We start from the raw sequence: 26,626 nt of genomic DNA on the forward strand, positions 1-26,626 counted from the left end.
GGGTAAGGAATTAAGATTTTTTTTTTTTTAAAGAATTAACCATGTTTTGTTTTTCCTAGAATTTAATAAACTGCTTGCATTCAGAACCATTATTTTTCCTTTCAGATACCAGGTAGTACTGGTGAATACTATCCTAGAGGTTGCCTTTTCTCTGAAAATAGCTATTAGAGTTTTCACTGTCTATTCACTTTTTTCAGCTTAGCAGAGCACAATATAAGATGGTAAGGACATTTCAAAGTGTGCTTAAGTTTAGATTTGTGTAGTTACCATGGACATTTATTATTTTTACTATTGCTGTCTTATGATAAAGCTAATAAAGTTATTTTTGTGTAATTTTTTCATGAAATATTATATATAGAAAAATCAATAAATATACACTAATGTAACCATAACTTAGGTCAAGAAGCAAGTCAGTTCTAGTAACCTAGAAGCCCCTTCCTCCATGTGCCCTATCCTGATCATAATCCTCTCTAACATTTTTGTAACTACAGTCTGATTTTTGTGAACATCCTCTCCTTTTTTCTTTCTACTGCATCCCTATGTGATATAATTTAATTTTGCTTGTATCTGAGCCCTGTGTTATAATTATACTTCATGTTTTGTTTTGCTTTTTTCCCTCTCAACATTACGGTGGAGATACATCCACTGAATCCAGTGGTATATTCATTCTGTTACTGGTGGACATTGGTGTTATTTTTAGCTTTTGGCTAATATGAACAATGAACATTTTTGTTCATCTTTTCTAGTGTACATGGTATTCTTCAGGACATATTATCAAGGACTGGACTTGCTGTGAAAGGGTATTTTTCAGCTTTACTAGATGATTTTTTCTGCCAAAGCAGTTTCCCCGTTTACACATACAACTGCAGTTCGTGACAGTTCTTGTTGCTGCACCTCTTCATGAATACATAAATGTGTTTCTTAAAGTTACTAATGAAAAAAAATTAGGCGTTAAAAATCTTTCCAGTTCTTCACACTTTAATTTCTGCTTCAGAGAAATCACTTTTCAGAGGTAAAGTAATAAAGAGTGTAGGCAACATCCGAAGTACTGCACATGTATTATCTCATGTAAGAGAATCCCAAAGCAATGGATCCTTTACTAGTCCCATTTTACAGGTAAGGAAACTGAAGTTAAGAGATACTAAATAACTTCAATTGGTATAAATAGAAATGGCCTATTAAAGACACAAAATCAGATGTTTGCCTGTAAGGTCTAAGCTCATGGTTGTCATGCTTTAATTCCTTACCCCCCTTTCAAATATTTATGTGGCCCTAGAAACTGATCCTTGAAGAATGGAAGGGCTAATGTTTGTGATCCTTGGCAGATCTTTGAGAGGATGTTTATACACACAAAAAAATGACGAAAATGGGTCATTGCAATTCCTTGTGATCTCTCCACAATTACTTTATTTCCAGAATGGCTGAGCCACAACTTCCCTGGTAGGGTTTTTGACCTATATTCAAAAAAGAAATGTGCTAATATTATGTTGAAAACTTCGTTTAGGCAAGCCCAACGACCAACAGAAAACAAAACTATTAATATCAGCCATCATTACCAGATTCCAGAAATGTAAATGTTGCAGCCTGAATTCTCCTTTCCCTTTTGTTACTCTAAAATATTTTAATTCTTAGCACGTCATTAGAAAACTGAATAACGTCATAATCATAAATCTCTTTTAATTATTGAGTGAACTATGCTAACTGCTGTGAGAAATACTAAGATGTACCTAGATGTGGCATACAAATCTCAGGAAGCTTAGAATTCATTAAAAAGAACATGCCTATGATGGCTACCAATTAAGGAATTTTGAGACCAGTGCGGCCCATCAATGCGCTAAAGGGACGGCAGTGAAAAATACTGTTCTAGAACGAATGGGTTCTGGAATTCTATCAGTCTTCTCACAGTGAAAACCTAATCTGCAGGTGCCTGGCTATCCTGAAGAGTGGTCTGTTTTTCTTACCAAGGGACCAGTAAATAAATGGAAATTGGCTTTATTCGCTCTGTTGGGAAACAGGCTAGTATATAAAATGTAGTGCGAAACTGGTCACTCCTGAGTCCAGGCGGCCCTAAATCCTACCCTCGCCCCCGGCCCCAGGAAAGGGCTGAGCTGAGCGAGGGCTGCCCTGGGCATTGGTTATGTGAATACAGTACACACCTGACTTCGCGAACCAGCACTAACTGGGAGCTGGCCTCAGGACCAGCGCCCAATTCCTGCTCAAGGCCGCGACACTTTAATTTCTCTGCCCCGATCTCAGTACGTCCGTAATGGACAGGGCAAGTACTTTCTGACGGCCTCCTTCCACAAGAGATTCGTTTTATTAAAAGAGACGCAGGGAAGAGTCAGTGAACTTCCTCGTTCGCGAAACTGCAGCGACGATTCCTGCACTTTCTCCAAGGAAGAAGGGGTGTCAGCGTTGCAGAACTGGAGTTTAACCCCAAGTCTGGCCACACCCTGAGCTTCCGGACTAGGCACAAACAGAACCCTCCCCCCAGAACACTTACCCTTACGGTTCGGCCCCAACAGGCTATTTTTGCTCAGTCTCTCGCAGCGCGTTTCCGGTCCCTGCACCGGAAGTTGGAACGGCCGAAACCGCAAATCCGAGGCGGATCCCGTGACTGGTTCAGGTGAGATCTCGCGACGTGTCTTCAAATCTCACGAAGAGTCGGAAGAGGCCTAACTGCACCGCCCCAGTTTTTACGTCACCGCGGAGACACGCCCTTGGGCGCTCGTTTGCGTGCTCGCCCTGCTGCGCATGCGCACCCGCCCTCCTTCCGCCCCCGTGCGGGCTTCCCTCTGGCCAGTCGCGCGTGGGCTGAGGCCCTGGGCGGGCGTTGCGAAGGCTTGTTTGCTCGAGCGCTGACCCTGGGGCGGTCAGGAGTTCTTTACCTCGGGGGTGGAGGGTGCAGACCCCCTACCTAAGGTGAATGTGCTGTCTCGTGGACTGCTAAGGACAGGCTGGGGAGCAGGGGGCCGGCGCCGCGGCCATGAACTCACCCGTGGACCCCGGCGCTAGGCAGGCGCTGAAGAAGAAGCCTCCCGAGCGGACCCCCGAGGTAAGGCTGGCCGACGCTAGCGCGCGTCCCACTGTCCAACGGACAGCATCCTCCTGTCGGTCCGAAAGCTGCGGCGACTGTCCCCTTGCCGGAGCCTCGCACCTGCTGCCAGTATATCTGTTCTCTGCGTTCCCCCCTCCCCCCCCAAGGCCCTTCTCGCCGGGGTGATGACCGCCTTTCCTGCTTGAGGTGCAATCTTCCCGCACACCCGTCTTTGCCGGTAACTTCCTAGTGTTTTCGATAAGAAGACACCATAACAAAATCGTATTTTCTCAGGGCAAAATGTGGGTCTCGGAGTGAGAGTGTCCCTAGGTAGATAGAAAAACAAGGTAGAAATTGTTAGTAGTCAAATTCTCAAAAAGTAACTTCTCTTTAAAGGTGCTTTCAGAGACCTTACCTAGAAAAGAAAGTTGTCAAAATCAGCTTAAAACTTTGCATCCAGTCAGGTGATGAATTCTGGTGGTGGATGATGCATATTTAAAGATCTGGTGGTTCTGGTTGGTACTTTCTCAGACTGTCAGCGGGAAATTTTTCAGTATTTTGTGCTTGGATCCAAAATTTGCTCTGTTGGGTTAGCATCAGTGGCATTAGCTTAAATGATTTTCATTTGACCTCTATGCTGATTTTCAGTCACATAACTGAAACCTTGTAATTTTGCATAGCCCTATAGAGTGCTTAGATTTTGTGGGAGGTTTTCCTTGATTTGCAGTAGTTTCTGTAATAAGTGGTATATTTCTTAAACCAAAACGCAATAATAAGAGTGTGAAGGGATTGTTAGATTGTCATGTATATGGTTGCGATAAATGAAATTAAATGTTTTGGTTAGTTCTTAAGCCACTTTGAGGTTTTTTCAGATTTATACTGCTTTGCATAGTGGATCTCAGTAACTTTTGTGATATGACATAAGTCAAGGTGTAACTGTAGCTGTGATAAGTCAAACTTTTTGGGGATCCTTATCTTTAAATGAAAACAAGAGAAATTCTGCCACTTTCCAGAGTCCTCATTTTGAGACCTACATTTATTATCCCATGTGTTTTAATTTCCCTGTGATGATTCTTGAAGTCATTGTGAGCTAATTGAAAGCCTTCACCTTCACAGGTGAATCTGTTATAGTTTTTATATAATTAGAAATGATTATGCATGTCTTGCAATCTATAATGTAGGTTTTACTTTTAAATATTATTTACCATAAATTCACATTTTAATGGGAAAATCTTACTTTAGTAGCATGATTAGCTTCTTTGGAATGGCCTATTTTGAGCCTTAGGGGATTTTCTTTTTTCCTTCCTTTTTTTTTTTTTTGGTTTTAGAAGATTTTCTAAACTATTCAGAAAATTATGTTGGCCGGTGTGTGCCGCGTTAAGTACTTTATCTTGTTTTACTGGAACAGCAGCATTGTTTAAGGGAATGCTGACCAACTGCCCACAGTACAGTCTACAATCCTGACATAACATGGTAACTGCTTGATTTATTGGCAGTGCTTTTGAGTGAATATAGAATTTGTTTGCAGTACAAAAGTATGAGTAAAGAAGTGGTAACCTAAATCCAAGTGATGATTTATTTTTGAGAATTTCATCAAATTACGTTTCTCTTTTCAGGAGATCTTTATTCTTTTAGTGGACTCTTAAAATTTTATTATAAATATTTTCATTTAACACTTACTGAAATCTTACAAATTCAAGGCACTATTCTGTGCACTGGGATGTATCACTGAACTAAACAGGCATGCCCTACTGGTGCTTGCAATTCTAATGGAAGGGGCAAGGGAGGAGACGGGAAAAATACAATCAAGTAAGTTAAATAATATGTGATAATGGCTAATTAAAGAATAAAGGGATTGGAAGCACGGGGCAAGGGCTGGGTTGCAGTTTAAATAAGATGGTCAGTGTTGTGATTTCTGAGAAGATGACTTTTGATTGAAGGTTTGATGCATGTGATGGAATTAGCTCTGGAGATACATGGGGAAAGAGCTTTTGAAATAGAGGGAATAGTCATTGCACTTCAAGATGAGGGTATGTCTGGTGCATTCAAGGAATAGCAAGGAGCTGTTAGTGACTGGAGGAGAGTAAACACGGGTGAGAATTGTAAGAGATGAAGTTAGACAGTAATGGTAGTGTAGGAGGGGGTGTATCATTAAGATCTTTGTAAGTCATTGGAAATTCCTTAACTTTTATTTTGTGTGAAAGGGGGAGGGGTACCAGAGGATTTTGAAGCAGAGGGGTGATATTATCCTACTTAACTTTTTAAAGAGCCCCCTGGTTGCTTGCTGGGTTGAAAATAGATTATATGGGAGCAAGGGTAGAAAGAAGCAAGCACGTCAGTTAGAGGCTATCATGTTGAAGTCGGGCAGAGCTGATTGTTAACTCAGACTGAAGTGATAATAAGGCAGGTGGCAAGAAGTAATCAATTACAGAAATATTTTGAAGGTTTAGCCAACGGGATTTGCTAATGAATTAACCATGTGCTTTGGGGGAAAGAAAAGCATCAAGCAGGGTTTCAAGGTTTTTGGCCTGAAAATCAGTATTGGAGTTACCATCAAAGAGTTTCAGCTGGTGTCAGAGATGGGGAAAGCTGCTGGAGGAGTAGGTTTTGGGAGAGAAGATCAGGAATTCAGTTTTGAAAATGTTAAGTTTGAAATGTCTATTAGAAATGTTGAGTAAGGAGTTGCGTATACAAATTTGTATTTCTATAGAGAGGGCTGGGCTGGAGATTTTTTATATTTTATATATTATATTATGTATTATATATATTATATATTTTATATTCATTCGCTAGTAGATACTGTTTCAAGTCATGAGACTAGATGAAATTACCAAGGCGGTGAGTGTACACAGAGAAGAGAAGAGGACTACAGACAGCCCCATGGCACACTTGATTACTACAACATCAGGGGAGAAGAGCAGAGACCAGCAAAAGAGAATGAGTGGGAGAAACAGTGCAGGAGAAGAAAAGCCAAACGAATAAAGTGTGTAATAGAAGGGGATAAAATACATTCAACTTATTTTTTCTTGAATGCTTAGTGGGTGCAAAGCATTATGAAAAAATAGACAAATAGGTAAGAATCACTGTCTTATAATCTTGTAATCAGATGTTTGCAGTGTGTAATGAGTATAGAAGTCTTCTATTTGTTTCTGGGACAAAACTAATAGTCCCTTTATTTTGAACCATCTGTTGCCCTTATGTGAAATTATCATCTCAGACCTAATCTTAGTGAGCCAGAAATGGAATGTGGAAACGTGTTGTACAATATACCACTTAGAACTGTGTTCTAACACAGTTTTTACATTCTTGCTATCTCTCCTACTTCGTAGTTCCAGCTACATAGCCCATTGTCTTTCCTGAGCTAGTTCTCTGATTTCCTTTTCCACTTCACAAAGATTTTTTTTTAAGTGGAAAATTTTAGACTTAAGTACTCTGCGAAGCTAAGTGCTCTATATCAATGAAAGGTGTAAGGTACTCATTTTGAGTCCTTCTAGCAAAACTAAAGATAGTACAGTCAAAATTAAGGTCTTGAATTTGGCCCTTCCTCAACTCAGTCCATATGCAACACCATTCTTTGTCGATAACCTTTCTTTTTTTACTTCAGAGTGAGCTCCTTATCTTAACTCTTGGGGTTTATTTCCATAAGTGTTTAATATCATGCTTTGCATGTACTAAATAATGAATAAATGTGTTAAAACAAAATTTAGAATTCATTTTGTATAGTCCTCCTGTTAAAAAGGTAATAGTTTTTATCGATAGAATTGTTGATTTTGTACTTTCTGAGAAGCCTCATTCAGCAACTTGGCTTCAGTTAATATTTATAGGCTGACACCTGGTCCTTCTTACCCCCTTTCATGTGCTTTGGATCCATACATCCATTAAATTGTCCTCCAGGTTCTTTAATCAGTAGTCCTAAATTGAAGCTTCATCATTCCCTCTTAATATTCTGTTGGTGACTGCCCCAGTTGCTCAGGCTAGAAATTCATGTTTCGACTCTTGATTCTCCATGATAATCTTCTCTCTGTCCAACTGGCCACTAAACCTTGTTGATTTTATGTCCTGAATCTCTTTCTACCTTTTTTTCCCGTGCTCTGCTACCCTAGTTCAGGCCCTTACATCATTTTCCTTTGACTATTGTACTTGAGTCATTTTATTTATTGTTATTTTACTGCTACAGTCTACTTTTTAATACATCTCATCATGTTTCACTCTTGATGAGAATTCCCCACTGCCTAGATAAGTTAGCAATATAAGTTATCCAAATCATTTTTGCAAGTTAAAAGAGGTGCTATTAATATTTATATCAGAATAACAGGTTAAAGAGGGGCTGTCTGAGGTAAACAGTTGTATTATCTCACCTAGGTAAATAACATTAATATGTCCTTTCATTTAATAAATATGTCAGACATAATACTAAAATACTACAAGTATTGTAGAAAGAAATTGGATATGGTCCCTGTTCTTCAGTGAGTTAAGAGATGGTCATGGAAACATTAGTAAAATGTTAAGGTTGTTAGTGACAATAGGATACTTTGGACTGCAAGTGGGAAAAGGAAAAACTTTGAGGAGCAGTTAATGGAGTCTTAAACATGGTGAATAGCTGTCTGGATGACATCTAGAAGGGAAGTCATTCCAGGCAGCAAGAAGAGTGAAGGAAAAGTATATGTGTAGAACAAGAAGCCACTCTGTAAGCATGCATTCCCAGTTGGGGTGATATCATCCCCAAAGGGACAGAAATTATTACTATTTTTTTTAGAGATTTATTTATTTGAGAGAGAGCACGTGTGCTCACGCAGGGGGAGGAGCAGAAGGGGAGGGAGAGGGATAAGCTGACTCCGCCCTGAGTGGGGAGCCCCACATGGGGCTGAATCCCATGACCTTGAGATCATGACCTAAGCCAAAATCAAGAGAAGGAAGCTTAACTGACCAACTGTCCGAGCCATCCAGGTGCCCCACAAGAATTATTTTTTAGGGGAGTAGTGAAAAAATCTTAGACCTTAGTATGGTTTATAGCCTTAAAAGACTGAATCTTATTCCTTAGTATTTAATTGGGGGTGGGGCAGCATTTTGGAAAAAATGTCTGAAAATCCTCTTGGGAGGGATGTGATAATAAACTTTGCAAAATACTGTGTATGGTGTGTTGGGGGTTAAATGTTAAATCTGGATATACTAGCAGTTGAATCATTTCAAGGATTTGAACTTGATTTTACGAATAAAGGAGAAGCATTGGAGGGTTTAAAGCCTGAAAATAAGATCAGCTTTACAAAGATTACTCTGTAGGCGTTGTTGAAGATGTATTGGGGAGAAGAGGGGAGCTATAACTAAAGCAGAAAGGCTTATAGGTAGGGTGAACATACATTTTGTCCAAACCAGCATACGTTTCTGAATGAAAGAGAAGACTATTAATGATTATATCAGGATGACAGGGACCAGGAGATAGGGTCCTGGTTTGCTGTAAACTCTCACATCAAACAAATGAAGTAGTTCAATTGTGAGATAAGGCAGTTGTCTATGGGAGAATGGGGTAGTGAGGAGCTAGAATTGGCCCAAGTGGTCACTGACTGGAATTGGGAGTATCTGCCTCCCACCAGGCTTTTTCTTAAAAGTTTGAAATGGACTATAATACACAAAGGATGAAGTCCACACATCCTAACTAGATGGCCAGCTTAATTTTTACAGATATATTTAGTTACCACCCAAATCGGGGTATGGAATATTACCACCTATCCAGAAACTCCCCCTTTGCCCCTCCTAATCAGTACCCTTTCCAAGAGGAAAGCACTTTTTTGACATCTTTTATCATAAATGTGTTCTGCCTACTTTTGAACTTCGAGTGCAATCATACAATGTATATTATTTGCAGCAACCAAGAGGACTTGGTTTTTTGTGTTTTACCCCTGGACTGGACTTTGAATCACCTGTCTTGGTGATTTTCTTGATCTCCATCTGCCTATCCTTTTTATCCTAACTCACCCTTTTGGCTACCTTTTAGAATTGTCTGCCTCACTCTGTTCATACCTACTTTTGAGATAATTGCTTCTCAGCCCCAGAAGCTGCATTTAAGGCCAAGATGCACCATGCCCTTATGTTCCTCTCAGGGTTCTCTAATATACCAGGTTAAGTCTGGCTTCCTGTCTTTTGCTTGTTGGAAACAGGTTTCGACTGGGTGCAAGAGCAAAACAGGAGTTTAGATGATTTCTAGATTGTTGATTTGGGTAACCGCCTGTTTAACAGTGCGTTATTAAGCAGAATTAGGGTGGGAAGAGATTAAGTTTTGGAAGTGGTTTTGGACTCCATGCAGGTGATACAGGTAGGGATATTCTGTAAGAATTTGGAGCTTTAGGTTAAACCAGGCTCTGGGTCTGAGTTGATGTGAGAGTTTACGGCATATGGGTTATAGGTGAAGTCATGAGATTGGTAGGAATGACAAGGGTGAAAAGTGATATGAGAGTAGGACAGCCCTTTTGGGTGTTCCACTATTAAAAGGATGGGACAAGGAAAAGAAAACTGCAAAAAAGAGTGAAAAGAAATTGTTAGAGAGGTAGGATGAGAACAGAAGAGTGCTGCTACAAGAGGGCATTTCAGACAAATCCCTAATCACTAATGTCAGATACTTTGAGAGTTTAAGAAAAGGGAGGACTTATAAATTCTTTGGATTATGTCTATTAGAATGATTTCACTGTACTGATGAATAAAGATCCTGATTGCAGTGGGTTGAAGAGAATAAGACTCAAGAAAGCAAAGGTAGCAAGTACTTTTTGTGAATTTATATAGAGGTAAAGTCCTCCATGATCTTCTGCGTGGCACTCTAGCCTTATCGTCCCTTCCCCCAAACATGCATATTAACTACTTAAAATATTGAAACACCTTACTCTCCATCTAGGCTATATATCTCATTGTAGGGAACTTTTTTTTGAATGTCTATGCCTACCCTTTATTTCTTGGGTGAGAACATTTTGGAATGGAGTGTTAAGCATTAGTACTTTTATTTATTTATTTATTTATTTTTAAGATTTTATTTATTTGCGAGAGAGAGAATGAGAGACAGAGAGCATGAGAGGAAGGAGGGTCAGAGGGAGAAGCAGACTCCCCGCCAAGCAGGGAACCCGATGTGGGACTCGATCCCGGGACTCCAGGATCATGACCTGCGCCGAAGGCAGTCGCTTAACCAACTGAGCCACCCAGGCGCCCCAAGCATTAGTACTTTTAGAGAGCTTCTTAAGTAGTTCTGATATACAGAGAGAGGTGAGAACCATTGTCCATTGTGTCATAGTCTCCTGTCTCTATGCTTTATACAGCTTGGAAAGTATGGTTATAGCAGTGTTTATAGCCCTGGATTTTGCATTTGGGTAAGACTACTTCAAACATAGGCTCCAGCACTGAGACTTTGAGTGATCCTAGGCAAGTTGCCTAACTTTTCTAAGACCAAATAACATTTTGGGATTGTTGTGTGGACTAAATATTTAGCAAGTGCCTGTCATAATAAACACTCAGTAAAGGGTAGCATACATATTAGCTTGCCATTTCCTCTGACTGGAAAGCCGTCCCCTGACTTGGCAAGTTCAGTCTCCTCACTGAAGTGTCATCTCCAGTGCTCATCTGTAAAACTGCAGATATCCTTACTTTTCCACTCCTTCTCAGTGTTCCCAGGATAGTTCATACCTTCCTGCACCACAGTAATTACCGTGGTATGGTTACTTGCGTGTTTGTCTATGTGGCTGGAATATGAGCTCCTTGAAGACAAAGTATCCTAATGTCCCAGTGCATAGTATGCAATACTTAGTACATAGTAGGTATCCACATATTTGTAAATGACTTTAAGAAGAAAAGGAATGTGAAAAATACTGTTTCCCTCTTTTAGTGGTGGTTTCTATTGGTCTAATATTTGAAGTGCTGAGATTAAAAGACTGATGAAGTTTGGCAAAAATGGCCAAATTTGCTATTAATACTCTAATTAAAATATGAATAAAGTACAGTTGCCATAGAGAGACTGTTTTACCTGGCAGTTCTTCATAAACAATACAGATAGAAGAAATGTAGTCATACCTTGAAACAGGAACTTCTTTTTTGTACGGTTTTTAAAACACAGACACGAAAAACAAATGTGCAGGAAATTCTGAGAGAAGTATAGATAAATATCGGTTTTAATTGCTCATATGATTTTAACCAGATGACTTAAAATTTTTCCTGGGCAAAAATTACATGCTCAGCTAGGTGCTAATATAATTACCTTTTTACAGTCAGAAAAAGGTTTTAAAAAAAACAAACCTAGCTTATTTTTATGGGAAAAAGTTGAAGAGGTGGCTAGGACTGTAAGAATGTAAAACGTAGTGTTCTTGTAGTTTTAATCCATTTCAGAATTTAGAATAATCCTTAAATATACACTTGTAGAGGTTTTTTTCTGAATTGGCGAAAGCGCATCATTGTACTTGGAATCATTTTAGAGTGAGTCACTGTGCACATCCCTGAGGGTGGCAGAACAAAGATTCTCTTGTGCTTTTCTACAGCAGATGCACGTTCAGAGGGTTTTTGGGAAGTAAAAGAACTTATTTATCCTTGTGGGGCCCTGTAGCCTTCATTTGTAAACTCAACTGGATAGAAAGAGAATATAGATCTGGATGGGGCCTTCATTAGACAGCATCTCTTCTAGGCACCTCATTTTACATGTATTAGAGATTCCTACCTTGAGAAAAAAACTGTAGCCATTCAGGAGTTTGGACATCATAAAATTTTGTTTTGAAGAGAGTGAGGAGCTTCCCCAAGAGAATTCAACAAAAGTGAGGAGCAGTCAGGCATGATGAGAAGTCCTCTTCTTTGGAAGGGATGGAGTGATTGTGAGCTCTCTAACATTGTGGTTATTATCTGGCCCTGGGCCTGTTAAACTGAGGTCTTGCTGTAAATAAAAAGTGAACGAGCCGCTTTATTGAGAACATGAAATTATGGAGGCCTAAGCAGCCCCTGTTTGATGTTCTCCACCATTAGGCCCTCTCCACTACTTTGCCATAAACTAAAGCTTTGGCAGCTGGAGGGCTTTAGGCTTTGTCATGTGGCAGAGATAGTGGGGCTCATTGGACAGGACACTTAGTACATAGCTAAAGTAGCTATGTATTTGTGAACGTATATATAGCACTTCTAGAAATAGTGTGGCTGGCGAGGTCAAGAGCTGGTGGTAAGAGTTGCATACAGATAAAGGAACTGAACTCCTGAGAGGTAAATGTCTTGCTCAAGGTCACATGATTCATCGGTAACTTCCTCAGTCTAGTAGCACCCCACTGCTTTCTCTATAGCAGAACAGTGAACTTTAGGTTATGTTTTAAGCTTTGAACTTTTGTCATCTTTACAGATGCCTAATATTTTCCTGAATAAATTTGCCTTGTTTTATCTTGCCTGTGCTATATGTAGTACTTAAAGGTGCTGTGTAGATTTAATGGACGTTTAGAATTTTCAAGTTTTATGTAGGATGAAAACAGGTGTACTTGATATCTGTGTCAGTGGTTTCTTACACCATTCTGTTTTATAACTTAAACTTTTGTTTTCAAAGGGTGGTAGTGTGTTCCACATTGGCTTTTTAAAAGCATTCAACTAATAGGAAAAGGCTTCATCACAGATTATTTTTACAAAAGAGTTTGTGTCACAAGTGCCAGCTGGAGTTGGCTGAGCTCCTTAAATGAGGCCGAGTTGAATACATACTTTTTTTAAGGAAGAGTGCCTAATGTATATTTGTGTGGTAAATATTTTTTAAGTACTTTTTTTTTAAGTGCCAAGGATAAAAGATTAAAGTTCTTTCTTTATGGGAGGATATAGGCAAATACACAGTTAAAATACTGCCGTAGTACTGTGATAGATGTAAAATGAAGCCTTCAGGAGTTTATAGGAGGACTTTGGGGAGAGAAGAGTAAAGAGTAGGCAGGTGTTATTCATGCTGTTTTAGAAAAGGGAATCCTGACTTGCGTATAGATTAGAATATGTAAATGTTAGGTGAAGAAGGGATAGTATGTGTTTCCTGAAAAGGGAACAGTATTTGTCAAGGCCACAAGATGAGCTTGGCACAAACATGCAAGTTGCCTGGGTAGGTGAGTAGTACAAGATAGGACACTAGAGCCATGGCCAGGATCCAGATCATGAAGGACTGTTTTCTCTTTAAGAAGTTTATATTTGCTTTTTGGAAAGCTAACTCTGGCAGGACTATGAAGAGTGGATTACAGGGTGTCAGACTTAGATGCAAGAAGGCTGTTTTCTCTTACCCAGTGAGAAATAATAAATCCCCAAATTGCTCCAGGTGGGATGGTGAAATAGAGTTGACATTTATGAAATAGAATTGACAAATTTCTGGCCAGAGTCATTGAAGAAGAGTGTATCACGTAAATCAGGGAACCTAGGAGGAAGACACAGGAGTATAAATAATGAGTTTAGCTTTGCATTTATTGCATTTGAGATGCTGTTGGATCTCCCAGGTGAAAGTGTTCATTATGCTCTAGAATGTGTAGGTTGTAAGTTTTGCTAGAGAGCTCTGGGCTAGAAATACAAATATGGGTGTCATTAACATGTATATGGTAGTTGAAACTATGGATGTGGAGGATTTTACTGGTGGTAGGGAGTCTCTAGTAAAGAAAGGGTGGATGTCACAATTATGGGAACATCTATAAACATTCAAGGGAATAAGAAGGCAAAGCCTGTGAAGGAGACTCAGGAGCACCTAGAGCAGAAAGGTAATAATAGCAATAATAACGGCTAAGATTTATATGCTGTGGTACTTATTGGATGCCTGTCACTTTAAAAAAAAAAAGAAAGAAAAAAGAAAGACCTTTATACACATTTAATCCTTCCAAAAACACTCTGAAAGAAGGTGTTATCCGCATTTTACATATAGGGAAACCGAATCACAGACTAACTTGTCTGAGTTCACACAACTAGGAAACTATGGAGTCAGGATTCAAATCTAGGTGTCCTAATTTCACATTATGTGCTTGTAGTTGTTACTAAATGTTTTCCATCTGGACAGGAACCCAGAGAGAACCATATTACAGAAGGGATGGGAGGAAAAGAGTTTTAGGAAGGAGGAGGGAATGAGTGATGAATGTGTCAGCAAATACTATAAAAAAAAATTACGGAGAGAGAGAAGGATTGAAAAGTGCATGTGAAACTTGGAATTAATCTTGGGTGACTGCGTAATACATAGTGGGACCAGAAGGGTGAACTTCAGCCTAAACTTTGACCTTAGAAGAAATTAAATCCTTGATCTTTTGATACATTATTTCAGAGGTTAATTATTGGAGTTCTAATGTTTAAGCATAATATTTGGGATTTTCATCTCTAAAAATTTCAGGCTATAACTTTTTAGTGTTAGAGTTTTTATTAATGAAATTTAATGTTCAGGTAATTTAGTTAAGCAATGTATTTTAATCTACAAATAAAAAGTTCTAGTTTACTTTAAAAAATGTATACCCAGTTGTATAGTGAAATAAGACTAAATTCTGATACAGTGATGGAACGAGGTGAGCTTTCCCAGAGAACATTCCTGGGAGCAGTGTGTCATGGACACAGGTCAACATATGGTGATGATTGGGGATGCATAGGAAAAGATAATGAAAAAAAGAATGCAGATCATTAAATGAGACTTGAAGTTTAGGGAAAGCTAGAAATGTCTGTCACCCTATGGAGTAAACAGGAAACAGTCATGTGTTGCCCCCCCCATCTTTCTGTTTTGAGAAATTCAAAACTACAGAAACATGGGAAGAATAGTATCCCCCCCCCCTTTTTTTTTGGTCCTGTACTATATACTCTTCACCCAGAGTGATAATTTGCCGTATTTATTTTATGTCCTTCTCTCTAGCATATACTTTATTTTGCTAAACCATTTGAAAGTGAACTGCAGACCTGATAACAATTCACCCCTCACCGTATCTTTAAGATGGCTCTTATATTTTACAATCTAGGATCCAGTCAGGGTACATTACATTTGGTGGTTAGGTTTCTTCAGTCTTCTTTGTTTTTTTATTTTATTTTATTTAAGTTTATTTAAGTAATCTGTACACCCAGTGTGGGGCTTGAGCTCACAAGCCCGAGATCAAGAGTCACATGCTCTTCTGAGTAAGGCAGCCAGGTGCCCTTAGTCGTCTTTAAGAGAGAACAGTTCTCCTGCCTTTTTCTTTCTTTCATAAACATGACTTAGGAAGAATCTGGCCAGTTGTCTTTTAGAATATGTCATAATTTGGGGGCGCCTGGGTGGCTCAGTCATTAAGTGTCTGCCTTTGGCTCAGGTCATGGTCCCAGGGTCCTGGGATCAAGCCCTACATCGGGCTCCCTGCTTGTCGGGAAGCCTGCTTCTCCCTCCCCCACTCCTCCTGCTTGTGTTCCCTCTCTCGCTGTGTCTCTCTCTGTCAAATAAATAAAATCTTTAAAAATATATATATATATCATAATTTAGTTTCACCTAGATTTTCATGATGAGATTTAGGTGAAATTATTTTCTTGAAGAACTGTATGGGTGATGTTCTGTACTTTTTTTTTTTTTTAAAGTTTATTTATTTATTTATTCTTAAGTAATCTCTACACCCAACCTGGGGCTTGAACTCACAACCTGGGATCGAGTCACATGGTCTTCCAACTGAGCCAGCCAGGCTCCCCGTGATGTTCTGTACTTTGAATATTGTCACATCAGAAGGCACATTATCTGTTCTTTCCATTATGGGGGATGCGAAATTTGATTACCTGTATCTCTTTGTTGTAAAGGTACAGTGCTGCAAGTTAGAAGTGATCCTTGAGGTGATACTTTGCCAAAGGGTAGATACCTTGTCTTTCACCAGTGTTGGACCCATTGGCTTTAGCATGTTGTTGATCTTTGCTTAAATAACTTACTTTGCTGTTACAAAGTGATAATTTTCTAATTGTATATTTCTCCTACAATTATATAATAGCTGGTATTCTGTATAGAAGAACTTTCCCACTTTTCCCTGTGCTCCTCCTCCTCTAAAAAAAAAAAAAAGACTATTTCAAGGATTATTTTTGTATTTTTAATATTTTCATTCTTTTTGTTTATTAGATTACCCCAAATTTAGCCAGTGGAAGCCCTTTCAAAGTTCTCTCCTATGTCCTTTTGACATGACCCCATTAGTCTTTAAGTAATCTTTCTGGCACAAAAAGATATTCCAGGCTTGTACTTTCCATGCCCTAGTTGAAATCAGCCACTTACCCAAGGAACCCTGGTTCTTTTAGTAGGAAATGGTATTTAGAAACGAGGGGCTGGGCTCCAGGTGTGGTAAGTGTTGTGTAGCTCTTTACTGCCAATTTGCAGAATATATTTACACCACATGGATGAGAAAACCAATGGAATAGAATTCTATGTTTAACGTATGGTGTTGTTTGCTCGGAGCTATTGTGAAAAACATTCAAAATAGCTTTAATAGTGTGCTGAATGTAATTTAATCATTGTTTTGTAATTTTATAATGCGTACCTATATATAAACACATAATGCTAACATTCGTTAACTCTTCACCATGTGATAGTTCCTGTGCTACACACTTAACATTTACCTTTGAACATAAAATGTTCAAAGGGAGGTATTTTATCATTCCTTTTGTACAAATAATAAACATTAAGCAAATAATCTAAGATTACTGGTTAGTAACTGATAAAGGCATAGTTTGAACCCAGGTCTGTCTCCAGATTTCTAGGTTTACTACGTTGTTATTCCATCTTCAGCCTAACATTGATTTGTAGAGGATTCTTCACCATAAGTTTTTATGTATAGACCTGTAGCTGCAGAATATATCTTGGAATCAAATCTGTACTGCTCTTAGGATCCACCCTGAGAGATTTTTCATTGTTAAAATTCGAGGGATGTACTTGCTTTCCAGGTGAAGAAGATAATTGAGTAAAATATCTTCATTAATGAGTATTTTAAGTAATTGATGTTATATTGAAAGTTGCATGTGATGACAAGAAATTCATTAGTTTTAGAGTTGAAGAAACAGAAAAATATAGTTACTTTAAGCATTCCAGTCTAAGTTTTCCAAGTTTTGGTTGGGGTTTCTAAGCATGTGTAGGATGGCCATCAGTAGAATTGAAAGATGGAGTTACTCCAGGAGCAGCACACTGCTTTGGCACAATCTCCTTAATTAGAAGGTATACTTAAAAGGATTGTTAATTCTTCATACAGAGCTGCAGATTAGAATTTCATATTTCATTTTAAAATGAAATTGAACCATTAGATATGCCTACAGTGAATTCATTAGGTTTGGAATGTTTGAAGGGTGTAAAAAGATAGCTGCTTTGTTGTAGGATGGCAGTATTACCACCCACCTCAGCCTGCCCACCGTCACTTACATAACTGGCTGAGAGGGTATGGTTGATCTGTTTTAGGAAGCTCTGAGTCATCACCGCTTCCTCACCATTTTTTGCCCAAGTGGAACCCATTATTTTATTCCCTAGCCCAGAGCTGGTATTTTTTCTTCTAATAGCTCTGGTTAATTTCTGCAGTATGTTGTAGTTTCAGAACAGGTGGCTCATTCTGGTGTTGCTGATCTGAAATGTCATGACTTCCTAGTTTTTCCATCTTCATCGTGACTTCCCTCTTTCAGGCTCTGTAGAGCAGCTTTCAGGTGTGCACTGTGTAAATGATTAATACCTCCTTGAATGTACCGTTTAAATTTTTTACCACCAAGAAGTATCTATAAGACTTATGGCCTGTTTCTGTCACGTTTTTTTTGTTTGTTTTGACTTTCTATAATAGGTTTTATTGGTCTTGGACACACCAAGCCTAATAATACTACCACAAGCCTGTCTCAGAGATAGTTGGTACAAAAACTACGAGAAACCAGGGTGCCTGGCTGGCTCAGTCGGTAGAGCATGCTACTCTTGATTTTGGGGCTGTGAGTTTGAGCCCCACATTGGACGTGGAGCCTGCTTAAAACAAAACAAAAAACCCTACAAGAAGCTCCTTTCTATGCCCAGCTTTACACAGTCAACAACTACTTGCTGTCCCATTTAAACAAAATACCATAACCACCCACATCATGTGGGAGAATTAGCCAGTTTACTACTACAATCGTCCTTTGTTCTGGGAGCGTCTTTTCTGTTCTTTCTTGAGTGCTTAGCATCTTATGACCCTCAAACCAGGTGCATTGTAGGGACCAGGATTTACTAGGCATCTCAGTGATTAATTCCCTTTCTCATTAATAGGTTATCAGCCAAATAACAGAGTGGCATACATCCTACCTGTCAGCCAGTGGTTGTCAAACTTTAGTATGCATCAGAACTACCTAGAGCCCTTATTAAACCACAAATTGCTGGGGGCTACACCAGAGATTCTGATTAACTAAGTCTGGAATGGGGCCTGAGAATTTACATTTTTACCAATTTCCCAAGTGAGGCTGATGGTGCTGGTCTAAGGGTCTGTCGGGGTTGTAAACTTAAATGAAACAGAGCCCAGTTCTGTCCACTTTAAAGAAAAGGTATAAAAGGATACTGGGTCGCTACAGAATTGCTGGGATTACTGGAGAAGTAGACTTGGGGCTAGACAGCCATGTTCCTACTCCTAACCCCAAGCAGTCCACTACTTGGACTGTTGACCACCTACACTATATACTGCATATGTTGACTGACCCTGCTGCTACCACTAACTGCCAGCATTGATTGTGTGCAGTTCTTGTTTGTCGGTATCACTGTATTCTAAGTTTTGGACATGTGTGTCTGATTAGTAGCACTTGGATCATTTGTCCATGCTTTAGTTTTATGTGAGGTTTGAAAAATGAAAATCTGGTGTTTTCAGCTTCCACCAAAATTCATAAGCTGAAGTATTCTCCAAAGAGTTCTTTCATGGCTTGACTTCCTTGGTGGATATTTTTGACCATCTGAATTTTAGTAGTTGGCAAAATATGGCCTGGGGGCCAAATTAGCCTACCAACTATTCTGTAAATAAGACTTTATTGGAATGCAGCCACATCCATTCGTTTACCTACATTTTTATGGTTTTCATGCTACAAAGGAAAAGTTAAATAGTTGTGACAAAAATCATATGACCTAAAAAGCCTAGAATATTTACTATCTCACCCTTTATAGAAAAAGTTTGCCAACCCCTGATAGGAATAATGCTAATATTTCTATTTGGGTCCACGCAGTCAGCATTTATAGATGCTGTTGGAGAACTACATGTTCATTTGGCCATATGGTCCCTCTGAAATAAAATTGAAGGGAACTAACAGTAAAAACTTACAGATATTTGAAGAAGGGCTTTTAGAATCTAAAATTGATAAACTTCATCAGCCTGTCTTTACGCAGAGAACCGAAGAATCACATATATATTTCAAGAACTTGTGAATTATATTCTTGCTTAGAGTTTAAAATTGAGAAGTGAGTTCCAAATTCTTCGTCAACTATTAGTGGCGTTATCGATGTTGTTCCCAAAATGTCCTCTGAATTGAGAACGGAAATTATATGACATAAATTTAGTTGAGAATCTGAGAAAATTCTGGCACTTTTTGACACTAGCCTATCCTTATTTGGCAGGTCACATTATGGGAGTTCTAACTTGTTTGCCACTAAAACAAAATTAGCTTTATGTCAGAAATAAATTGCACATTTCCATAGGACAGGCATTTTGGGTTATGACTTTTAACGTAAAGGGTGGGGCCCCAGCAGTTATGTATGTGTGGCCACACCTATAAGAAAAAGGAGGGTGGGGGGAAGGACCCAGACTGGGAAAGAACTAATACTGTTCTCATTCACAAGGATGTGTTATATATGAGAGAGAATACAAGGATATCTGCAAAATATGAGATTTATTAAGGTTTACAGTATACATTTCATATTTATCCCAGTCTGTCTTCAAGTGAGATTATACTATTTCACCTGTGGTGTAAGAACCTTACAACAGTGCATTGCCATTTTTACCTCCTGTCCTTTGTGCTCTTATTGAGATACATTTTAGTTGTATGCATAGTGTAAGCCCACAGCACATTTTTGTTGTCATCTTTTTTGTTAAATTTTTTTTTTTTTTTTTAAGATTTTATTATTTAGAGCTCCTGCATGCTCAGAAGCGGGGTGAGGGGCGCTAGAAGAGGGAGGTGGGAGGCAAAGAATCCCTGGCAGAATCCATGCTGAGCTCAGAGCCCAACACAGATATCAGGGATTCATCCCATCACCCCAAGATCATGACTGGGTCAGACCAAGAGTCTGGCATGCTCAACTGACTGAGCCACCCAGGTGCCCTTTTTGTTAATGCTTTTTAAGCTGTTGATTATTGTTTAAATAATTAGAAAAAAAGATTTATATTTTCCCATGTAGTTTCCATTTTCAGTTCTCTTCATTCCTTTGTGTAGTTTCAAATTTCCATCTGGTATTGTTTTTCCTCCTTTATGAAGGACTTTTAACATTTCTTTTATAGGGCAGGTCTGCAGGTGATTAATTCATTCAAACTTTATATATGTGAAAAATATTTTCCCTTTGTTTTTGAAAGCTGTTTTGACTGGCAATAGAAATCTAGGTTGATAATTGTTTTTCTTTTGCGACTTTAAAGATGTTACTACAGTAGTTGTCTGGATTGCATTGTTTTTGACGAGAAGCCTGCTGTAATTCTAATCTTTATGTAATTTATCTTGTTTCTTGAGCTGCTTTTATAGTTTTGTCTCCATCATTTTTTTAAAAGCAGTTTGGTCTTGATGTGCTTTGGTGCTGTTTTCCTAGTATTTCTTGTGCTTGGGGTTTGTTGAACTTCCTGGATGTGTAAGTTTATAGTTCTCATCAAAAAGGGGATATTTTCCATAATTCCGTTTTTTTCCTTTGTTCTCCCTCTGCCTTGCAGTGACTCCAGTTACACTTTTGTTAGGCTGCTTGAAGTTGTTCCACAATTCATTAGTGCTCTGTTCAAGTTTTTTCCATCTTTTTCTGTTTTCTTTTTGCTTTCTATTCTTGTGTATTCAAGTTTATTAACCTCTTCTTCTGCAAAGTCTTATTGTGCTATTCATCCCATCCAGTGTATTGTACATCTCAGATACTGTTTTCATCTCTGAAGTTTTTTTAATGTCCCTTCTTACATGCTTAATCTTTTCTGTATCTTCCTGAATATATGGAATATAATTTTAATATGTTTTAAATGGTTTTTCTTACTCATTCTATTATCTGTGTAATTGGTAAATGGGTTTTAATTGATTTTTCTCCTCATTATGAGTCATTTTTTCCTCCTTCTCTGCATGCCTGGTAATTTTTGATTGAATACCAGAGATTGTGATTTTTACCTTTTTATGCACTGGGGTTTTCATATTTCTTTTTTTTTTTTTTTTTTAAGATTTTATTTATTTATTTGACAGAGAGAGACACAACAAGAGAGGGAACACAAGCAGGGGGAGTGGGAGAGGGAGAAGCAGGCTTCCCACCGAGCAGGGAGCCCCATGCGGGGCTCAATCCCAGGACTCTGGCATCATGACCTGAGCCGAAGGCAGACGCCTAACGACTGAGCCACCCAGGCGCCCCGGTTTTCATATTTCTTATAAATGTTACTCAACTTTGTTCTGGGACACAATTAAGTGACTTGGAAATTATTTGATTCTTTTTGGGCCTTTTTTTGAGCTCTGTTTGTAGTGCCAGAGTAGAATTTAATCTGTTTAATTTTGCCCCAATATTGAGTCCAAAGCCTTCTGAGTACTAAACTAAATGCACTGTGAATTATGAGACTTTCTATTCTGCCTGATGGAAATAGGAACTCTTCGCGTCCCTGTGTGAGTTTCAGGTATATGTTCCCTCTGATGCAGGGTGTTCAAACCTCAGCACTATGGACATTTTGGCCCAGATAATCCTTTATTCTGGGTCCTTGTCCTGTGCATTGGAGGATGTTTACTAACATCTTTGGCTTCTAGTCGCTCGATGCTAGTAGCACCACTCCCTACCTCCACACTAAATTGTGACAACCCAAAATGTTTCTAGATACTGCTCTTGTCATCCAGGGGACAAAAATCATTCCTTGTTGAGGACTTATTTAATTCTTTCAAATAGTTCTTTCCCTGAGTTCTGTTTTTTTTTTTTCCACATGATAGGATGATCAGTACTCAATTTAAGACTTGAGGAGCACCTTCTGTAGGTTTCCAGAACATACTTTTATCTCTCTGTAACACACTTTCTCATGTTCTGCAAACTCTAGCCAGTTTCTACTCTCTAGACTGCCCCCTCCTTCTCCTCAACTAAAGATACTGGCAGGCAGTAAGGTACCATCATATGAATCATCTCATTTGTTTCTCTTCTCTCAGGTGTTAAATGGTCTTGTTTCCTGATGTCTTACCTCATGAAAAAAAGTTATTTCATATATTTATTTTGATTTTTAGTTGATTACGGTGGAAGGTAAGTCCAGTCCCTCTTACTCTATCTTGACCTAAAGTTGAAGCCCCAACATTTTGTTAATAGGAGATGTCCTGAAATGCCCCTGATCACTGCACCCCTAAAAACATGCAAGTGATAGTCTGATTCCTCATAGAGTTTATTGCCCACTTTATGGAGTATGCGTGTGTTACCAAGGACTCCAGGGTACCTGCCTCTTCTTGGTCATTCTCTTGTTCATTCTGTCCATTCAGCAAGATAGCAACTATGTAATGGGTCAGAAGGTCTAGATGTTTTCACATTGTGTTATGTTAGAGTGACAGAGTTAATCGCTTCTTGGCCTTTTGGCTCAGATCAAGTGAGAGTGAGTGTTAAAATAGCCCTAAGGAAAAACTGTAAGTTTATATTGTCCTACATGAATGCAGACGGTTTCTGATGATCTTTTGTAATGGAAATGGAAAAAAATGTATTCACCAAATCAATACCTGAGGCTTAATCAGTTCCAGCAACAATGTTATGTTGAGACTATTGGTTGGAATTTGGTTGTCTGTGGCAATCTGTAGGCATTTTTTTTTTTTTTTTTTAGGATATGTTTACTTTCTGAGGACAGTATATGGTAGGGACCTTCACCATTGAATACTCAAGTCTTTACTGGACACCCTAGTCTTTGCTGTCCTTTGCCTATATGGAAGCAATATTATCTTTTATTTACTGTTTTCTTCTGGAGAATGGGATATGGGCAATTTCGGAGGTTTCTACTTGTCTTTTTCCACTATTAGAGCTATTACCACATAGGTCATGGACCCATTTTGGGGGTTATTTTAACTAACAAGTATATACATTCTAATTATAAACTCAGGAATTTGAGAGGGACTATTAGATGGATTTGCAAGCTCAGTGAGTTCACTATGAGCTAGACTTTGGCAAGGACTTTATTACTTCAATTCAGAAGGTTTTGACTGGGTGGTTGGTTCTTTTGCTCCACAGAACCTCAGCTGGGATCATTCTCTCAGTTCCATTTGTCTACTGGTCTAAGAAGACATCACTTACATATCTGATGCTTTGGTGCTATTCCACGTGGCCTTTCTCCATGAGACTAGTGGGCTTCCTCACATCATTGGTGGTCTCAGGGTACTTGAATTGTACAAGTTACACATCTTTACCTCTGCCACATTCTTTTGATCTGAACAAATCAAAGGACCAACCAGGTTCTTGGGGAAGGCATATAAGATTCCAATTTTGATGGAGTGGTAAGGTCCTATTGAAAGAGCATATAAGATAAGAAATACCATTGTAGCCATCTTTGGAAATATTAATTTACCATATCACTACTCTTACCTGCTGTCGTCAAGAATTTTATAGACCTTTCTCATTTGTTATGGTTTTCCCTTTTAATTTATCCTTTATATATGTATATGGAAAAAATATTTTTCACTCCATTTTCCTAAGGATTTAGCAGAGATGGTGTGTTCATTGAATCCATCATGGTTAATTAGTAGTTGTAATTTTTGGAATGACAGATTATGGCTCTTTTTCTTAGTGACTCCATGTTTTCTTATTAATCTGTTAAAAAAACAGGTTGTCTTAGCTGTCTTTTTCTTCTGTTATCTGATAATTCTCTTAGCCAATTGCATATCAAAGCAGGAGGGCAGTGTTGGGGAGTTGCCTGTCCTGGTATAAAGGCATTGTTCCTTATAAGAGAATAAGGATGTACCTTTTATATAGAGAATTTAAGCTTGTTTATAATCTCTGTGCACCAGCATTCTACATAAGTGGTAAAGTAGACCATTCTGTCAGGAATTTGGGCTGTTCCCGCATTCTGCCTTTTACTCTGCCGCTCCTCTAGGCTGAGATTATACTGTATCATACTGGGAGTTTTAATACCTAGTTATCTGAGGACTAGAGAAAAGTTCCTGGCCTCTCTCACAGAGTAACAGGCTTGTCCCACTGGACTTTTTTTGTTAGTGGTTGATTAATATCGCTTTGGGTCTCTTTAGAAAAAGATTTTTTAGAAAGTCATATTTTTAGAGGAATATTGACAAATTGGGTCCTGTCCAAAGGAGGTTAGCCAGGATGCTTTTAAAGATGTGGAACCTGCAAATATTGAGACTGCATAATCTGGAGGAAATAATAAATGAAAAGCTTATGACGATATGATAATTCTTTTTGAATAGTTGGATGTCACTGAGGAAGAAGGGTTAGATCTGCTTAGAAATGAAATAGACTTTCATATGAAATGAGAAGTTTTTGATTTCTGGCATTGCTTGAGTAGAGACCGTCAGCCATCCTAAAGAGGGAGGGGTTCCTGTATGAGTGGAAGTAGCTCTTTACCTTTTCAGATTTCTTTTAATTCAGAGATTTTATTAGTCTTCCATAGTTAATAGTATTGTCATAAACAGTTGTTGGCTTAAAATCAGAATTGTGGGGTGTTAAGGTATTTTGAAAAATACATTTGAAAAATCTAAATTTTTTTCTGTTCTCCAGGATTTAAATACTATTTATTCTTATCTTCATGGAATGGAAATACTATCAAATCTCAGAGAACATCAGCTTAGGTAAGTGTGATGCTCTGTTTCAGAGCTTTTGTGATGGAGTTATTCAAATGGGTTTGGATGATTACGGGGCCAAATTATTTGGGGGCTTTTTGTAGGACAGGCTTAGGACTTTGGATTTTCTCATCACAGTTTTCCTTAGTCATGGGGCCTTGAGCAAAACATCTACACTGCAGTTTTATCTTCGATGAAATAAAGACAATGAGATTATCTTTGTTACAGTGTTTTGAGGGTTACATGAGAATATCTGAAGTAAAACACAGTGTTCAGTATTTGCTAGCCAGTGAAAACAAAACTGCTAACTTGCTGTAATTCTTTTTGATATTATGTCAAATGCTTAAGATGGACAGGGTATGATGTAGTGTTGTATTAAAGTGCAAGGATCACAACTCCTGATCTGGTACGAGCTCCTGTGAACAAGACCCATAAACTTTCCAAACCCTGTTTTCCTATTCTGTAAAATGAGATTTCTTTCCTGCTACCTTATGTCATTGTGATTACATTTATAAAAACACTTTTGAGTGTTGTAAAGTGTTTACTGTAGTAACTTTGCATAACATTAATTAAAATGTAGGTTCCTTCCATAACCAGATCATCCATTACTTTCTCTGGCCCTTCTTTAAGTTTCTGGTTAGGGACTAGACCAGATTGCTAAAATATAATTGTTAGGGCCTATTATTTTCTCTTTTCTGTATAACATAATTCAGATGTCAGCATGTGTCTGGAAGAAGAAGAAAGCTGAAAACTAGAGCATTTAGTAATACTAAAAGCATTTTTAAATGCAATCACATATATATGTATATATACGTGTGTATGTGTGTGTATGCCTCTGTCAGTAACTTTTTTCCCCTTGCCAGTAATTTCTTAACAGGAGGAATCAATGGTGAATCAGACAAATGTGTATTTTTCCATAACAGAAAAGGAACATTGTTCAGTATGAATTGGCAGGTTATAAAATGTACATAATAGTATTATATTTGTTGCCTCTTAATATTATCCAGTTGATGTTTTTGAAAATACTGCATTTGATGTATATATTTCTAAACTCTTGGAGAAGTAAAGTTAGTGGTAGATACGTTAATTTTCTTTTATTTTTTATTTTTATTTATTTTTTAACATATAATGTATTATTTGATATGATAATTTTCTATTGAAGTAACTGTAACAGTATTTTTAAAACAAAATTGAAGATAAATTTTTGGCTTTTTTTTAATATGTTAGATTAATGTCTGCAAGAGCACGCTATGAGAGATATAGTGGCAATCAAATTCTTTTTTGGTAAGTATTTCCTTAATTAGCTTAAAATAATAGCTTTAATGTTTAAATTTTGACTTTTAGCATTGAAATTTATTTGGAAGGAATTTCTTTAGAGTAGATTGAAATATATTCGTAAACTGAAATAGTGCACAAAAAGTTTAATAAATAAAATAGTATGTATTAGTAACTTAACCAGGTGAACATATAGAAAGAACATTTCAGCTCTCCTGAGGCTCTAGTCACCTCTCTTGGAAAGGTAATCCAGTTCTGACTTCCATCACCATAGATGAGTTTTAACTCATTTTGAACCCCACATAGATAAAAATTGTTTGGTTAGGCTTTTTTTTTTTTTTTTTTTTTTTAACTTGATAAATGTCTAAGATTCTTCTATGTTTTTGCATTAATTATTTTTCACTGCTTTACCATATGTGTGAAAATGACAATTCATTTATCATTTCCACTCTTGATAGGTAC

The 26,626-nt window shown here is 38.1% G+C and overlaps 1 protein-coding gene across 6 annotated transcripts in view; it reads left to right on the plus strand.

The window, feature by feature from the left end:
• The first annotated feature begins 2,765 nt into the window (after window positions 1-2,765).
• RAPGEF6 (Rap guanine nucleotide exchange factor 6) overlaps window positions 2,766-26,626 on the plus strand; it is a 199,644-nt gene continuing 175,783 nt past the window's right edge. For 3 of the 6 annotated variants that reach the window (XM_078067538.1, XM_078067541.1, XM_078067539.1), the window contains exons 1-3: window positions 2,767-3,055; window positions 24,828-24,898; window positions 26,117-26,173. In XM_078067538.1, coding sequence (XP_077923664.1) covers window positions 2,987-3,055; window positions 24,828-24,898; window positions 26,117-26,173 — 197 coding nt within the window. In that variant the 5' untranslated portion in view covers window positions 2,767-2,986. Of the gene's footprint in view, window positions 3,056-24,827; window positions 24,899-26,116; window positions 26,174-26,626 lie in introns of all 6 variants that reach the window. The other 3 variants (XM_078067544.1, XM_078067545.1, XM_078067540.1) reach the window with 2 other exon arrangements.

This window comes from Halichoerus grypus, chromosome 2 (assembly GCF_964656455.1).
Source record: "Halichoerus grypus chromosome 2, mHalGry1.hap1.1, whole genome shotgun sequence".
Taxonomy (NCBI): Eukaryota; Metazoa; Chordata; class Mammalia; order Carnivora; family Phocidae; genus Halichoerus; species Halichoerus grypus.